Source organism: Pelodiscus sinensis, chromosome 13, assembly GCF_049634645.1.
Source record: "Pelodiscus sinensis isolate JC-2024 chromosome 13, ASM4963464v1, whole genome shotgun sequence".
Lineage (NCBI taxonomy): Eukaryota > Metazoa > Chordata > Testudines > Trionychidae > Pelodiscus > Pelodiscus sinensis.
Genome location: NC_134723.1, coordinates 32611680 through 32630218, shown reverse-complemented (window position 1 = coordinate 32630218; position 18539 = coordinate 32611680). Strand labels below are relative to the sequence as shown.

The 18539-nt window shown below is 39.6% G+C and overlaps 1 protein-coding gene across 4 annotated transcripts in view; it reads left to right on the top strand.

Annotated features, from left to right (window-relative positions):
* Positions 1–18539, top strand: part of GRIA3 (glutamate ionotropic receptor AMPA type subunit 3) — a 254923-nt gene that overhangs the window by 191165 nt on the left and 45219 nt on the right. For all 4 annotated transcript variants that reach the window (XR_012906924.1, XM_006115395.4, XM_006115397.4 and 1 more), the window contains exon 12: positions 4131–4329. Coding sequence is in view for 3 of the 4 variants with exons in the window: in XM_006115395.4 (XP_006115457.1) it covers positions 4131–4329 (199 nt within the window). In the remaining variant the exon portion in view is untranslated. The remainder of the gene's footprint in view (positions 1–4130; positions 4330–18539) is intronic.

Below are 18539 nucleotides of genomic sequence, written 5' to 3'. Positions count from 1 at the left end.
TTTGTCTTGTACTATATCATTGTAAGCATTTGGGGACGTACAGAGCTATATAAATTCTTGTAACATCATGTGGCCCTGTGGTTTCACTGTTCCTGTAGCCCAAACCTGAGGTCACTAAAGAAATATCAGTGACTCTTCTTGCAGAAAACTCATGTTGCATTTGTTGTAGTTTTGAGTCAAGGGGACAGAGTCAGTTCTTCTTAACCTGCTTTTGACAAGTCCAGCTTCCTTTGGGATGGTGCTCAGTCCTGGAGCTCCCACAGTGGACATGCTGAGATGTTTTTATTTTTATTTTGGTGGCATATAAGCTGATTTCTAAGCACTAGCCTCCCTTAGATATCATCACAAGATATCATCACATAGTACTGCTAACACATCCTTCACAGGTGCACTTTATTTCTCTGAGGAACATCATAAAGAGATTCCTTGGGCTGCTCCATTACTTCAGCTTGCAGTGATGTAACTAATCTTTAGAGATGTGTTTTTTAGTAGGCTTCTGCTTGGGCAAACTTGGACTGGACCTTCAAGCTTTTTCACGGCTCATGTTATCAGAATGATGTAATGATCATGTCTGTTCCCAACCTCTTCTAATTCTGTGTAGATGCCTGAAAGGAGGAAGAGAAGACTTCTCATGCACTTATTGCAAAGAGCTTTTCATACATGTTCCACAGGGGACCTAGAATTTAAAAAGTCAAGTCACTTATTTATCCTTTTTCGAGGCCTCAAGGAAATCTTGTCAGCCTCTATGCCTTGCGTGTCTTATTGAGTGTGAGACTGCATTAAGAAAGCTTATGCTGTCCAAAACACTGAAGGTTTCTGTCATAGCTCATGCCTTGAAAGTCATCTCTTCCTCATGAGCATAGAGGCAATACTGCCCTTCTAAACAATATGGCTATTCAAACATCATTACAAATCGGATGCAGCGGACTCTGCAAATATTGACATCAGCAGGTGGGTGATGTGTGCTATAATCCATCCGTATTGCAGTATCTTTGGATACCATCTTGCAGCTGTTCTTGCAGGGGGATTTGTTGTTGACATTCCCTGGGCTAGAGGTATATGGCAGAATTCTTACTTCATACCTGTCAGTGTGATTTCCCATGTCCCTCTAGCCCAGCCCAGATTTCCCATTCTGTTTCTGTTGTTATGAATGTATTTTTTGATGCTGGGTTTTCTTAGAATTGAACAGAATTTTTATTACTCAGAAAATCTCTCAGTGGGCGAGGCCCGCCAACCTCCTTTTTTTTAGAATAGGGGTAAGATTATGGCACAAGAATATTGCCTTTTCCCCATCTCCATGTGTTGGTAGGCGAACTTGTACCCACTGCCTGGGGGTGGCACAGAGGAGCTTGAAGGAACCCAATAACCAGGTAAGAATTTCTCATTTTCTCTACATTAAGGGAAAGAATGGTGAATCTGCTTCAAACCTTCCTGCTGGAATTGTCTGTTTCTTTATCATCCACTGCAAAATATTGGTGTCTAGTGACACTTTCTTTTGCATATGCCATGTAAATAATCATTAGCACTTCTGTGTATAAAATTAATTATGTATGGTGGGAGCCAAATTCATAAGAATACATATTCTTAGGTATTTTCATATACATCATGCTCTTAAAAAATATGAAAACTTTAAGTTGTGGTGGATTTTGGTTTTAATTTCCTCACCTCTTCTACTCAACATAGATATTTTTTCTTGCTTTATCCTGTCAAGAAAGAACTCTTAGGTGGAATGTTAGGCAGAATATTTATGCATGCATAAACAACAGACCAAAAAAAAGAGAACTGTATGAAGTTTGCAAAGACAAGAACTCACAAAGTTAGGAAATACCACAATTATAGTTGCCGGCACCAGTAAAATACCTGCTTTCCTCCATGCCATGTAAAATGGAGGAACATTTTCCAAGCTGAAGAGTTACTGGTTTCGCAACAGGCATTTAGCCCAAAACACTGAGTTCATGATTATAAATCAAACATATCAATGGCTCATTTCTCAATGTGGCAGGTATGCTGTTTCTAAGATTAAATATACTGCAAGTGCAGTAAATAAGCCCTAATTTTCAATCATTTCTAGTGAATTTGAACATAAATTTGGAGCTACAGAATCAAGGTCCATATATTTGGGACCTGATTCTGACTCCACTGCAATCAGTGAGAACTAAGGGGAAAAAGTAGCTGACTAGACAATTTTGTAGGAGTCTTCTGCATCGTTACTGATCACAATGTCACTGATCATCAGGAGCTTAAAATGAAGTATGCATATAGTCCACTGACTTCAGTGAAATTACTCATATACTTATATACATTGATGGATTTGGACAAGAGTGCTCTGTACCATGTGGGTCCATGCCCTAACACTGGGCTTTTGCTTGAAGGAGTACAGGTTTGGTCCTCAGACAAGCATTTAGGGCCTTGTACTCAGTTAAGATTACTTGTCTGCAATGGGCGTACACTCATTTACACCAACTGAGGACTGGCCTTTTGTTTATTTTACAGTGATTTAATTTCATTGCTTTTGCATTTTTTTAAAAAGCTAATGGATGAAAACCAGGCAGGGATTCCATTTTTCACTTCACACCGATGCTGCTTTGCGGGTGTAGGCTGACATGGCAGGGTGGCAGACCCAAATGATTACATAGGAAGATGCCTGGTTTAGAATAGTGGCTTTTAGACATGCACATTTTAATTAACACAAAATAGAACAGGATGCCTCATTTCAATGTGTAGGATTCAGACTCCCTAATGCCCATTGAACCATGGCATGAGCAAAGCTCATATTGTTCCCTTGGAGTAACTCCCCCTGTGCAGGCCTCTGCAGGCAGATTGTTTAGCTCCAGGTGTTGCATATAATCAGCCAGCAGGCAGCATTTTCTTGATTGTATGGGACTTATCTGCCCACTACCTATCTGCTGCAGACTGAGTGGGAACATGGGAGAGTTCCTGTCGTTACCAGTCTCCTGCTTCTACTGGTCAGCTGCCCCATTCCTGGCCCCTCAATCTTTCATCTACTTGTCCTGCCTTATGACTGTAACTGAACTGCCTGCTTCAGGTTATGGTTGTTTTAAAATGCTTTAAAATGCTGGGTAGTAATCAGTACAGCAGTGTGTTCAGGCCCACCAACTGAGGAGGGGGGAAAAGCCAGGGGAGCAATGGAGCAGTTGCCCTGGGGCCCAGCAATTCACTGCTACTTTAAATCACCGCCAAAGTGCCACACTGTGCACTCCAGCCAGCTCTGATGGTTGGGGAGGACATTGTACCTCAGTCTAGGTGGCACTGAGAGCTGGCTGTCCCCAGTCTTGCCACTTTCTGCTGGAGGCTCCGCCCCTCTGGGGACACGGACACTGCTCCCCCACACACCTTGCCGAAGACCCACAGAGGTTGTTGGCTCCCCTGAGTTCCATTTTTTTCTTATAAATAAATTGCCAACTGCTTTATTAATACCATGTTACACCTGTGAATATGACACAATAATCTACAATAATATGACACTACACATCCAATTAACCACTCATTACCTTGCTTATTCCTTTCGTGGCATAAAACTCATAACTAGGTACTATTCATAAGTAGGTTCTGCTAGGACCAAGTGAAAAGTACACAAATACGGTCTTAAAGTATCAGGTGTATCATCCTCAGCTTTGTTGCTGAAGCTTTTCTCTGTCAACTTCGGGCCTCATTAAAAATTAATTTAAGGCCAAAATTTTAAGTGTTTTAATATGTGTCTATAAAATTTGCATATGTCCCCACTTGCACAGACTCATAAGCACATATGCACTTAATCTCAGATCTACCAAGACTTATGTCTGTACCAATAGTGTGTAAAATTAAGTCATCCCACTGAAATCTAGGATTAGAGACATCTCTCGAGCACCATACTCAATTTTTACTCAAACGACCAATTCAATGAGAATTCTCCTAATTAATACCTGGGTGAGGGTGTCAGGAGTTGGCTTACGGTCATCCATTTTATGTGCACAAGAAACATCTGCAAAAATGGATTTTTGTCCACCAAAAAGGTGTGTGCGCAAACTTTACTGGCCCTATTTAGGGTGCTATAATAAACATGTTGCTTCCCTTCTAGAAGAGAATCCAGTAATGGATGAACAATTTTGACCCTGTCTGTTTTACCATAGATCTCTCTCAGGACGAATTGTTGGAGGAGTCTGGTGGTTCTTCACACTCATCATCATCTCTTCTTACACCGCCAATCTCGCTGCTTTCCTGACTGTGGAAAGGATGGTCTCTCCCATAGAAAGTGCCGAGGACCTGGCTAAGCAAACTGAAATAGCCTATGGAACTTTGGATTCAGGCTCAACCAAAGAATTTTTTAGAGTAAGTAGAATGGCTTGTAGCAGCTTTGTGAAACCTCTCTCACAGTTTTCCTAAATTATAATTGACTCAAGGTGCTGAGTCTGCAAGCACTTACAAATGGGCTGAACTTTGCTTCTGCTAATAGTTCCGCTGACAGCATCATGGAGAGAAAAACTTTAAAGGAGCAGATTTAGTTATTTGGGGTAGTTCTATACCAAAAGTCCAGAAAAAAGTTTTGGTGCCCCAGTTTCAGAAGTTTAGCACACTGTGCTGCAATATAATGGCCAACATACTATTTACAGTAAAATCCGAAGAGCAGTGACCTTTGGGTGGTTCATATTGCCAGCGGTCACATAATAATTAGCGCTTCCAATTTTGGCCTGTCTTTGCCATAATTAAAAAGCAGCTTGGGGAGAAGCAGGCTTTTTTATTGTATATGATAAATTGCATGTGGGAAATATTTCAATATTGTACAGAAATCTGGTGGGGGAGGTTCATTTAGTAAGATAACGCTTATGTCGGGGAGGTTACAGGCTGGAGACTGGATGTGGTGAAAAATATGGGTTTAAACTGAAAACTAAGTGCAAGATCTTCCACTGATATAAATCAACCCAGGCTCTGGCTCCAAAAATACAAATCAGACTGCATGAGCAGTCTAGCATTTAATTACTCTATTCACTGCTGTCCATGACCAGAAGAGTTTTGGAGACTGAATCAGTTTTCCAGGCTAAGGAGCTGAAGCCCAAGCCCCCTACTCCTGCAATCCCGCCAGCATAAGGTCAAAGGGTCAGGCCCTAGGTGTTGTATTAGTGGTACACAGGAGTAATTTAGTGGAGAATAATGGCCTTACTGTTGTGTTGCTAACAATTCGCTTGAGGAGCACATCCATTTTAAGGTAGTGTCCAACATCAGGTATTTGCTGGGACTCCTGAGTGACCAGGAATAAACTGTTTAAAGGAATGGACGATGCCTTCCTTACCCTGAGGTCAATAACTCCTGTTCAGTGGGAGCCAAAAGAAAAAAAACCCTCTAAAAATTATCTAAACCACATTAGATACTTTAAAATGTTATCACTTTAAAGCCCCTTCTGGCCTTTCCAGGCTAAATGGCTCTGTGGCTGAGCGATATCAGACATCAAGGCTGTGACATTTTTATATGCAGAAAAACTTGCAACGGTGCAAGATTGATGATGGTCCAACCTGAGACTAGGGCAGGTTTGTTTGAGAGGAAGGAGGCTGTAGGCTGTTTGAAGCTGCTCAGAGGGTGAGACTGTATCAGTGATCAGAGAGTGGGTAAAACTTTCAAAGAGCATGATATATACATGCCCTGTAGTTTATTCTCTGGATATTGCCTTCACATGGGTCTGTGTACAAACACATACCCCAAATATTTATTGTTTATACTGGTGGTATCTGGAGATGCTACATTTGCACCCCATTTCACATATTAAAGCATTCAATGCTGAAGCCTCTACCTTCATTGATAAATGCTGACCTTTTTTAATGGTGACTTGAGTGTGTAAAATTGTGCGTATTATGTTTAATCACCTTTCACCACATACATATTTAGACAGCATCTCTATTAACAGAAAACATAGTTTCTGGCAGAAAAGCAAGCACAGTACTAAAAATATTTGATGCTATTTCCATGTGCCTCACTTTTTCTGCGGGAAAATTCTGCATCTGAGTAGCATGCACCCATTAATATGGAAAAAAGTAGTGTTAGGAAGAGTTATTTTCTTAACAGACTGATGGAAATCCCATGGAAATCCCTTCTCAGAGCAAGATCAAAGGAGCAAGTATTTTGTGAAAGGATACAAAGTCTAGTAAACATATGAATACTTTATTGTACTGTTAATAGTCTTAGGATATTCTCAAGATAGAGGAAAGCAGGATAGGGATGAGTTATAAAGAGCTGCCTGTCAAGGCATAAAGAAAAAGGAAACAGGAATGAGAAGTGAACAGACCACTGGCAACAATGGGAGCAAGCACGAAATTCTGTTTTATGCTAATCAGGAGGACAAGGGGGGAGAGGAATTGTGGCACAGCAACTGGACCTCCTCTGTCCCTGTCCCTGTACATGCTACAAGTGGCAGTAACTGATGTTTGTCCACATTTTACTTCCTTAGGGTATGTCTACACTAGCCCCCTCGTTCGAACTAGGGAGACTAATATAGGTATTTGAAATTGCAAATAAAGCCCGGGATTTAAATATCCCGGGCTTTATTTGCATATTCCCATCCAGGAGCCATTTTTAGATCCCCTTAATCTGAGCTAACTGCCCGCGGCTACATGCGGCAGTCAAACGTTAACTCGAACTAAGTCCTTAGTTCGAGTTAACTGTTACACCTCATGGAATGTAACATCAAGGGTGTGTCTAGACTACAGGGTTTTTTCAAAAAAAGTGGCCTTTTTTCGAAAAAACTTCCCGAGTCTAGACTGATGCTGCGTTCTTTCGAAAGTAAATTGAAAGAACTCGGCAGTTTTTTCAACAGCAGAAAACCTCATTTTACAAGGAATAATGCCTTTTTTCAAAAATGCTCTTTTGAAAAAAGTGCTATGTAATGCAAACTGTGCTTTTTTTAAAGAGATCATGCAGACTGCCTGGGTGCTCTCTTACAAAAAAGCAGCTAGCTTTTTCGAAAGTACTAGTTGTAGTCTAGACGCTCTTTTTCGACAGTGTCTTTCGGAAAAGCCTCTTTCGAAAGAGGCTTGCAGTCTAGATGTAGCCCAAGAGAATAACCAACTCAAGTATCATGTTGGAGCATGGAACAGATTGTTGTACTTCATCTTCTTTCATTGATTTGAGACAAAGGGGAATGTCCTTATGTGAACACACTCCTTAATAATTTTTTCATTATATCATCTCTATTAGCTCCCTAGCATGATTGTAATGTTGTCTTAAAACTCAAGGTAACTCTTACAGAAGTTTGCAGCTGCTGAGTGCCTGCTTCATAGATTATATTCACTCTGTGCTTTAGACTTTGTCACTCCCAGCAGCGCTGAGAAAAGGGTTATAATGCCCTAGTGTAGACAGAGAACACAGGAGTGTAAGCTGACCACAGACCACAATGGTGAAAGTGCTGGTGTACTATCTCACCCTTTCCACATTAGTGCTTCCTCCAGAGCTGCGCCAGTGTAAGCCAGGTATGGGCAAAGTGCTACCAATTCCCATTGCAGAAGCATATACAGGCAGTCCCCGGGTTACATGGATCCGACTTACATCAGATCCCTACTTACAAACAGGGTGAGGCAACCCCGCACTAGCTGCTTCCCCCCAGCAGACCAGGGAGATGTGAAGTTAGCGCCCCCCCCCCCAACAGACCAGGGAGACGCGGAGCGGCTTTTCTCAGTAGACACCTCAGCTTGAGAATAAAGGACTGAGGGAAGTGAGGTGTGGAAGAATAAAACTGAGCTCTGGAGAAATGTTTGGCTAGAGTTTCCCCTACAATATGTACCAGTTCCGACTTACATACAAATTCAACTTAAGAACAAACCTACAGTCCCTATCTTGTACGTAACCCGGGGACTGACTGTATAGAGAGGAGGGGAGATTAACCGACTTTGCAGCATTGGGCTAAAAATGAGCCTTCTATGGCCCACAATGGAAGCTTGTATGCGATGGGTTCTCTTTTCTAAGGCCAGGTCTACACTAGACCTGGACGGTCGGATTAAGATACACAACTCCAGCTACGAGCTTGGTGCTGTGCCCACTGCAGGATACCAATGGGAGCAAATGCTCCCATCAGCTTCCCTTGAAGATGTGCCCTAAGACACAAAGCTAAAATGTTTCTCAAAGCACTCCTGTCAAAGTGGATTTTACCAGGTAGTGAATGGAGCCAGAAGAACAATAGTGGGAGCGGGGAGAGAGATTCGTATTTTTCTCTCTAATGGATATAACACAAATAAGTTTTCTCTGCCCAATATGTTAACTGCTTTTAAGGGTGAAATGTATCCATAGCCCATTCAGGCCTTGACCTATTTGCTGAGAGAGTCAGCAAGGTTTCCAGTCAGTATTACTTTTGTGGGTGTTTATTGTAACAAGGACATTTGTGCACTAGGAACTGGACTGAGGCCAACCACTCATTCCACATGGACAGATGGTAACAACTTTCAGCCACTTCAGACCTGGGCGGGTTCCAGCCAGTGACCTATTTTATAAGGCTGGCTATTTCCCCATCCAGTGCAATGTCTTCCAGACAGACGCCATCCATGTTTGTAGATCAAAGTTAACTATTACATACCTTTTTCAAATGAGCCTGCCGAATGCTCTCAATCTGACATTTATTTCAAAGTCATCACAGCAGGTCATATTTACTATCCTAACTAACTGAGGAGCTGCTGTTTAAGGATATTCATTACCCCCAGAGAATCTAACAACCAAAGGAAATGTGTGGTTTTGATGACAGTTGCTTATTTCTAATTCGAAACATTTTACAATTTCGCAACAATTAGCTTATAGAAGCATCATTTAAATAGCAATCGATGGATTTCATCAATTCCCATCATGAGCTCAAAGGGCCTTCATCTCTATTGTAAGGGGAAATGATAGGAAAATCTCTTTGGAGATTTATTAAAGACTCAAAAATGTTTCTACCTTTCTGTAGAAAAAAAATTCTAACCTGGAAAGTAATTACAAAAATGTAACTTCCTTCCTTTATGGGTTTTATGTGTTAGAACCAACTTCTTCTAATCCATTCAATTAAAGTTTCAATAAATATGACCATCACATCAAATCAATGTGGGATAATTAATCTACATTCAGCACTGAAAATGTCTAATATCATATTCTAATTGGTTTCAGAATTCAAATATGAATATATTCCAAAGAGGTGACCTTTACAACCAATTAGTAAATCTTCTGTAAATGGGACTCTATTTAAACTTCAGTAGATGACAAAGTACACATTTCTAGACATTTACATGTGTAAATTGCTCTTGAATTCTGATGGCTTTTTTTAATTGATCATATGTGATAGCATGCAAGGACTTAACAATAGGGTTCTGTAAAACATGTAGGTGAATAAGTTGTTGATAGGTTGGCATATTTGGGGGGGGGTTGAAAATATTTGAAAATGCATAAAGGTGTTGCTAGCACTGCTTTAGTGCAATGTGCTGCTTTACAGAAGGAAAAACTGCTGTATGTGACATTGAGAAAGATCTTGTCACCTTTCATTTTCTCCTTTTTCTAGAGAAACCCAAGGGCATCCCATAATCAGATGACTAAAGCTATTACAGGTTTCAGAGGTAGTTGTGTTAGTCTGTTCAAGCAAAAACAACAAAGAATCTGGGATGTACCTTAAAGACTAACTATTTTATTATAGTGTAAGCTTTCCTGAGTTGCAACTCACTTCATCAGATGCATGAAGGGAAAGAAAGGAACAGTAGGGGTACAGAGCTAGGAGTGTCACATCAGAGCTAATTCAGTAGGGAAGGATGTGGATAAGAAAGTGAGAATACCTTTTTTTTTTTTTTTTTTTTGATCTGAGGAAGTGGGTCTGGCCCACGAAAGCTCATCATCTAATAAACCATCTTGTTAGTCTTTAAAGTGCTACATTGTCCTGCATTTTGCTAAAGTAGAAAATGACTTATAGTAATGAGTCAGCCATTCTGTCTGACTGGGAACTGGCTGGCTGGCACAAAGGATTGATATTAAGTCACGGGATCTTTCATTTCCAGACTACTGGCTTGACTCCTATCAAGTGAAGAAAAAGAAGTGTTACCGTCTGATGGCTATTTATTGCCCAGCGTGAAATTACTTGCTGCTCTGCACCCTGCTCCTAATTGCCCATCACAAATTATGCTAATTGTCAGTTTTGTTAGATGCTTCAGCTGACAAGCCAAGAATCAAATGGACATGATGGCCCTCTTGCTCCTTCCATTGGTCACTCCCACAGTATGGAGATTTATTAGTTGTCGTACAAGGAGGCTGACATTAACATAGCTACTGCTGGTGCTTTATCTAGGCTCAGAAGAGTTCAGTCTCCAGGCCTTTGGAAGTGAAACAGGCCAGCTGACACCTCTTCCCTTAAAACTAAAATACCTTGACTGGTAATTTAAAAAAATTTTAAAAGATCAATACTTATTGGCAAATGTCAAGAACATCCAAGCTAAGGCTGAAACCCACAGGTGAAATTCAGGGGAGTAAGAACATGGAGTGACCTCATGCCATGTGAGCAGCAATGCACAGATCTGATTGGGTACACCCAGGTGGATTTGCAGCCCTCTCTCTGATAGTTCGCTTTTGTGGGTTTCAAGGCAAATTATTATGACTTTAAAGCAAAGCATCTACCAGAATCTCTAAGTAAACACGAGACCAAACAATGACTGAAGGACTTGCATATTCCCACCACCACAGAATGTGGGATGCGCAAAGGAGGCTTTCAATTATGGTGTGTTTTACACTGCTAGCCAGAATTTAAACAGCTCTCTAGCACCTTTCAGCCCTAATGCTGCCCTAACTGCAACCCAGGACCTGGCTCAGTAACTTGCTTACAGAGGAAGAAAATGTAATTGGTAGAGGAAACAATCAAAATATGGTTTAGAAGCTATCTCACGTACTAACAATTACATTACACCAGTGATCATATAGCAATTGTGTGGGTTATGTTTTCCTGCTCTAGTACTAGATGAAGACAAAGAATGCAGATCACTGAAATAAATTCTGCAGAAAGTATAAATGGAGAGTGTTGAATAAAAAACAATATTCCCTATTCAAGATTGATGCATTTAATCCAATCAAACTATAACCTAGTTTTTTTGAGATTAGTAATAGAGCCTACTAAAAATACCATGGGAAATGTCTTTTGAACCCCCCCGGACTTTATCTGTTGCTAAGTTTCTGTTTGATTTCTAAATTTCAAAATACAGTTTGCTTGTGAAGATATAGGTCTTTTTCAGAGACTAACATTCATACAAATACTTTTCTCTTGCCTTCGGATAAAACTAAGATAAGGGAAAAGGTTTCTGTGCTTTTGGCATCATAACAAATGCCTGACAAAAATATGGAAAAGTGATTTACATGCAGTCTCTAGAGAATGGAATATCACAGAAAACAAATAGCTTCCAAAATATGAGATTAATAGATCTTTCAGATTCGATATAGAAGGAGAGCAATCAGGCAAGAGCATAGACTTAAACTTCTCTAAAATAGAACCTGGTAAATCAAGCTTGTTGTTTTATTTATTCCTTACACAAAGTTTGATGGGAAATATATAGATCAGCATTAATAACTGCAAGTGGTCATTATTTATTCAATAGTACTAATAACTATTAAAATTGCACATTTCATGGTGTATACATATACAATATTTGTATAGCATCAATATTTGTTTAAAACAGACTAGCACAGTATGAATTCTAACATTTTAATAAAAAAATATGAAAAATAGCATATACACACACACTGAATAAATGCATGCAGTGTGTGTGTGTCTGTATATACAAATATTTATAAATGCATATGTCTATGCATAGAAATAGCAGTCTTTCCAATGAGTTCATGATGAATGGCTTGATTATTATCAGAGAAAATAACTACTATCTGCTTCTTTTGTCTGATTTTCCTTTCTGTGCAAACATTAACAAGCAGTTTTAAAGAAAGGCGCAAAGCTAGTGTTACATACCTACAGAGTAATGGTTTTCTATGAAATGCTCTAATTAAAAGTGTTGTTGCCTTTACTTGTTGGATTGAGAAAGAAAATGCCTTATAGAAATTAAAATTAGCAGGCCATTCATTATCCACTCACTCAGACAGATGTCATTCGTCTGAAACCTACGGTTAATAAGAATGAACTATTGAATGAGGAAGGCAGACAAGCAAGATTTCTAGCCAAAGCTTATACTGATTAAGTCTCAGTAGCAAGTGTTTTCGTAAGTATTCATATTACCATAAACTATACAGCATGCACGCTTCTATCCACTCTCCTTGTGATTATAATTGGGCTTTTCAATGCACATATGGATAACAACAACTTAGTAATGTGAACTTACATATTTTAATAAACATAGCTGTCAATAGCTTAATGTAGGTAAAATATTTTATCAGGTCAGGCTTAGTACATGGAGGTGAAATAACACAGTATCAGATATAGTTGTGAATACACCACTGAAGCAAAGCCATGAATGCCCCAGGAAGGAATCATTTGCTGTCTGAATGGTCTAGGTTTTGGAGAACAGCTATGTGATCCATTGCTCAAGACAGCAGGGATCCTAGTTTCCCAGGTTACTATATTCTTTTATATAACCCTGCTGTGCCACATTAGTGTATTTTGAGAGGGGTTCATTTCAAATGGATGGGTGCTGATCTACTACCCACTGTGATGTTAGTTTCACCCTTGCATAATTAGCAAATACATGACAGTATAGAAACTCTAATGATGCGAATATGAAATCTCATCTCATGCAATCTCCTTGGATTGCTCCATCATTGGCCATATATTGGCTGGGTTTGACAAGCTAAAAACTTGACATTGCCTAACAGTGTTCAAGCAGCGTGCTGAAAAATGTTGTGTCGTGGAAACTCAGCAAGGGCCAAAGCCAGAGCATGGTCCATATAGTTGAGCTGAATAATAGGGAGGTAACAGAGGATTCCTCCCTACTATAGAGCAAGTGTAGAGTCACTCCAATTAAGCCTCTTAGACCAAAGGCTCATGTAAGCTCCACAGATCCTTTGGTGCCACACCCCCAAAGGAGGGCAGACGGGATCCCAGATAATCTCTTTTCATACCTGCTTCTGCATTCCTCTGCTCCTACGTACCTGTGGCCATGCATTTATCCAGACTCTAGCCCAACAGAATCACATTGGTTCTCTACTTGAGGTATTGTGGATATGCCCAAAAATATATGAGCAGTGTTAATTTTAGGCACAGGCTAAATGTAAGAAGTTAGCATGACATGAAATCTTTCCAGAGTTGGATACCCAGGGCATCATATCTTCTAAATTTATAGAGGAACCTAAAAATACGTTTCCATTGAATGTGGATTGCCAAGACCTGGCTCTGCTAGTAAAGCAGAAAGGAGTTTGTAAAACCAGCCTTTCTATTGGTAAAAGGGGTCATTTTAATTTTGAATTCAATATTGCAATGCAGATGAATGGATGTCAGCAATAAAGTGCTGGGAGATGAATACAGGCTTAGCCTGGTGTTCAATATTGTGCAAGGGAAGGAAATTCTTTAAAACTTGATTTACAATCTATTACTGAGACAGTTATTGGCATATCAATGAAGTGTAGGCTAGTTACTGCTTGAATGGTGATTTGTTTGTCTCTTTATATGAATTCAGTTCACTCGAGACAATAAGATTTGTCTTTTTAAAAAGGAACTACAGCATATTATCTATTTCCTGCCCCCAACATCTTTTCAAAATGATCCGGACTAGTATGAATACAATATTGAAGATAAACTAATAATGGGAAGCCTGGAGAAAGATGCAAAAAGTTACAGATGACTGAAGGATATTTAGGACTAGGGACTAATTTATTATTTTTGCAAACATTTGCCTCCTCTTCTTGTATACTTAGTCCTGACATTTGGGCTTCCACTAGGGTTGCCAACTCTGAAGCTATTCTAGAAGATTTTTTCCCCCCAACATGCCGTAATGTCATTTCCTGAGAGCATCCTATTAAAATCTTTCTGTTGTCATGGGGAGATTGATGTTGATTCTAGGTAACTCCCAGCTAATCCTGGAGGGTTGGCAACCCTGGTTTCTACCCATCCTTACACGTAGCAAGGTTACTCTTTGTCTCCCAGCTTGTTCTGAGCAATCAAACCCAGCTGTAATAAAAACAAGATGACCAAGTTGTGAGCAAGTTGGCACCCTCTCCCAAATACAGGTAATCAAGGTGCTGGTATTACAAGTAATTCGTAGTTAAAAGCTATGGTGTGTATCTTGTACACTAGCATAACATTTTGGCTAGTTCTGCCACATGATTTCTCATGTGACCATCAGTAAGTAACTTAACCTGTCTCTAGTTTACTTGTTTGGAAAATCGGACTTGAAGGGGGGAGCTATAAGACCTAATTCTTTCTTATTAGTAAAAAGCTTGGCTATCTAGATGAAGGCACTAGAGAATTACAATAATTATATTATTAGCACACTGATATTATAGCAGCCATTATGTGCTCAAGAGTAGCTCAAATACTGTCTGTGGGCCCATCACCAGACTTATCCCCTACACTTTCAGTATTGTCATGTGATTGTTTATGCTCACGTAAGTATCTCACCAGGGAGAGGCAGAGAAGATGTGTTAATAGATCATTCAGAGAACAGAGCAGCTAAAACACAGCAGCCACTCTGCATTGCACTCTCAGTTCACTGCACTGAAAGCCCAAGCTATTCGCCCACTGCTTGATTGATTGGGGAGGTGACCCCTATGCCCCTGAGGCCACAGGACAAGGGAGGACAAAGGCATCCTCTGGCATTCTTTTTCACTTTTAGTTTGTAGCATCTACCTGGCTTAAATTGTTGGATCCAGCAACCGCTATGAAAAAGCGAATTGCCTTTGTGAAAGAAAAACAATGAATTGTGGAAATGGGCAATATTAACGTGAGTAATCAGACGCACAGCACTGTAGCTTGCACATGTGGATCTATAGAGCACCAACAGCACTGTATCATTCCGATTAAATGGGAACTGCATTCATTTTATTGTGGACATTAGCATTTTGCATAATCAAATTAAGGACCTGTCTGAAGTCCATGTAAGTTACATCACTCAAAGGTGGGAAAAAAGCCACACACATTCCCAGCAAAGTAACTTACAGCCACTTAAACCGGTGCCTCTACCAGCATAGCATGTGTCTCTCACTGAGATGGAATAATGATGCTGATGAGAGAGTGCTCTCCTGCCAGCAGCACACATCTTCACCAGATGTGGTGCAGCTGTGCCGATGTAGCGCAGTAGTGCAGGCTAGGCCTAAATCTTGTAGACTTTGGCAGTATTGACTGCTCTTCTAAAGGAGCTGACAGTGGTTTACAATGGCACACAAAGTAGAAGAGCATGTTAAGTTGCATTAGTTCTGTTCCTCCCTATTGTTCTGGCCAGAGTGCAATGACCCCTTGCTTCAAGGCTTCCTTACATTATTGTCCTTTCTTGTGCCCCAAGATTCATAGCAAGAGCACTGTCAAAACAATGTGTAACTGGCAAAGTCAATCTTAAAGAAAACCTAAAAATATTTGTATTACAACAAAAAACAATATCACAAATGGCCACATTGTGACATATAGCACTGAGTTACCAAGGGATCTTGAGGAGGAATTGTATCTCCTATGCCATCTTCTTGCAGCACTGGTGGGGAGAGGATGTAACCCAAACATGCTATACATTGACCATCCTTAGCTTGTGGATGGTTCCTTAGGGGCCATAATCAAATGGCACAGCTTTCCTAGGCTGTTCTAGGGGATATCAGGGTGAGAGCTGGCTTATAGAACCAGTCCCAGGGAGCTACAACAGTTGGGTGGAGAAAGAGTTCTCTGATGTGTCTTCTGGGAAAAGGAGAAAGTGAAGTAAGAATAATTTTAGACACTTTTAAAATATTCTAGTGCAGAAAATCTCAGGCAGTGTTTTTGAACATGTACAAAGTAGAAAAGGGGATAGAATATTCTAAACAGAAAAAGGAACTATTCAAAGCTAAAATATTTTAAGAATGTCAGTAAAAAAATGTGGTTTCTTTCTAATAGAATGGATTCATTCCTTTTCAGTTTTGAAAGACTGATAGGAACTTTAGCTTAACTCTGAAGAAGAAGCCATAACTGAACAGTGACACAGATTGCTCAGCCTTTAGAAGAAGGCATTGGTTTTCCCACAGATATTTTACTGTGAGTTAGAAGTGGATTTATTAGTTTAGGGCATGTTTTTGGTTTTGGAAACTGTCATCAGATCAGTTTTGATGCTGCAAAAACAAGACCAGGCTTCGTTCAGATTCAGTTGCATTTTATTTAAACTAAGTTTGCTAATTCCAGATTTAGCCCATTTCTGCCTTTGAATATAATGGAAAAATAATCATGATTGACAGGTAAGTCTGGTCTGTTTTCTGATGTGTGTAATATTTAAATTTAGACTGGATCAAGCTTAATATTTATGTTGGAGAGTGTTGATATTTTCATTTAAAATATCAAAATGTCTCACACACACAATAGGCGAATTAGAAAGTAAAATAAGATTGTTGAAGGGTAAAAATATCTGGACTGGTTGTACTGAGGTTTTATTCTAAAATAAAAATATTGCTACCTAAGGGAAATTTATATTTGGATAGTGATTAGTGATGGACAGAATGAAGTAAATTTTCAGCATGTCAGGCAGGGAATTAGAGGCCCTGCTTGCATTAACATTAAAAGCTGTTATATGCGTGGCACTGAAAATATACCCTTGTGTCTGAGGTGAAGGAAATGTATGTTGTTCATGTTTATGCATAAACATCTCACAATGAAGAGGGAAAACTGAGTTGTTGACTAAGCTAAGGTCATGTCTATTTATATCTACAGAAAGCTTGTGATAATGAAAAAACGCTTTAATGTGTCCCAAGGCCCACTGAAAATTTAGCTTTTGAGGGGAAAATAGAAACAATAACCCTCTTGAAGTTCCAAGGAAATGTTTATTGATGGATTTCTGAAGAGTACTGTCAAAGGAATGAAAAGGAATTTGCAAACCACAGAGAAATCCATAACGTTTGTGGTTTTAGAATTTCTCTTATATCTGTGCTTTAAAGCACTTTTTAAAAACCATCAGTACATTTGCTCATGAAAATTTATGTTTAAACAAAATTACGTTTTTCATCCAAAAAACACCATGTCAAATGAACATTTTTTACTAGCTCTAGTCAGTGGCTGCTTTGATTTGGCTGAGCGTATGATGGTAAGGGCCGAGATTTGCTGTAATGTCTAGGGTATGAAAATTCCTAGCCTCAACTACGTGCACTTTTCCATCAGATGTTGTTAGTATTAGCCACCCACTCACAACCACTGCCCAGCTACCACGGCCACTATTTGATTTATTTTAACCGCACATAAAAAGAATTAAGAAAAGGGAATGGGCTGTGAAAAAAAGTTAAGCTAAAAACCTTACATTTTGACTAGGGAATTATAGTTTTATGTTATGAAACATGGAATTCAGTATTTGGAAATGCAATGATAATAATACAGTGCCCTCGTAGAGTACTTACTGTGCAAAGACTGAAAACATTTCATGAACATCCTTGCAAAGTACACAGTTATTACTGGTATTCCTGATTTACAGATGGGGAAACCGAAGCCCAGAGTGGTGAATGACCAGGGTTTTAAAGGTAGTTCTGTGTCTAAAGGAGACAAACATTTCAAAAATCCCTATGTGCCTGTCTCTGACAAATCCCAGTAGGTGGGCTTGAGGCATCTAACTGTCTTTAAAAATCTGCCCCTAAGGGACTTGCACATGATTTATAGACATTTGTGGAAGAGCCAGAAATGGAACACAGACCTATGCTGCCCTTTCCCTCCTCCCCCCGTTCCTTCAGCAGAAGGACATCTTCTCCTCTAAGGAAATGTTCATCTGTCATTTACATTATAACATCTGTGGAGCAGGGAGCACATCTCTCTTTGTGCCTTGTGCAGCACTGAGCATGCTGTTGGCCCTTATCAAATAAAAACATTATTATTAACAATTCACAGATGCATTGCAAATTGCTTTTAGGTATTCAAGCCAGCTGGAAACTGTAAGAGAGGATTTATTAAAGGCAGATATTCCAGTGTAGACTAGGCGATGAAAAGGAGGAAAAAACATACTATAATTCAACTGTTTCATTAAAGATATACTCTAGATAAGTAAATGATCTGACAATTGAGCAAAACACATTTTACTTGTAAAATCTTGGCAAGAAAATCTTTAGCTTTTAGAGAGAGACAATAAAGCTCTAACTTAGGCACACGTGCATATACATGTGTGTTTGTACATGCTGTGTTACTGACAAAAATTAATGTTAAAAGAAGTTTACAAAGATAATCATGCAGAAATTTGGAAATGTCAGAATTAAGGGTATGTCTTACACTACAGAGTGTTTTCAGAAAAATGGCTGTTTTTTCCGAAAAATTTCGCTTACATCCACACTGCAATCGAGTTCTTTCGAAAGAAAATCAAAAGAAAGAGGGTTTTTTCCGGCATTGGTAATCCTCTTTCTATGAGGAAGAATCCTTTTTCCGAAAGAGCTCTTTTGGGAAAAGGTGTGTGTGGATGGGGAAGAGGGAGTTCTTTCGTAAGAAGAGG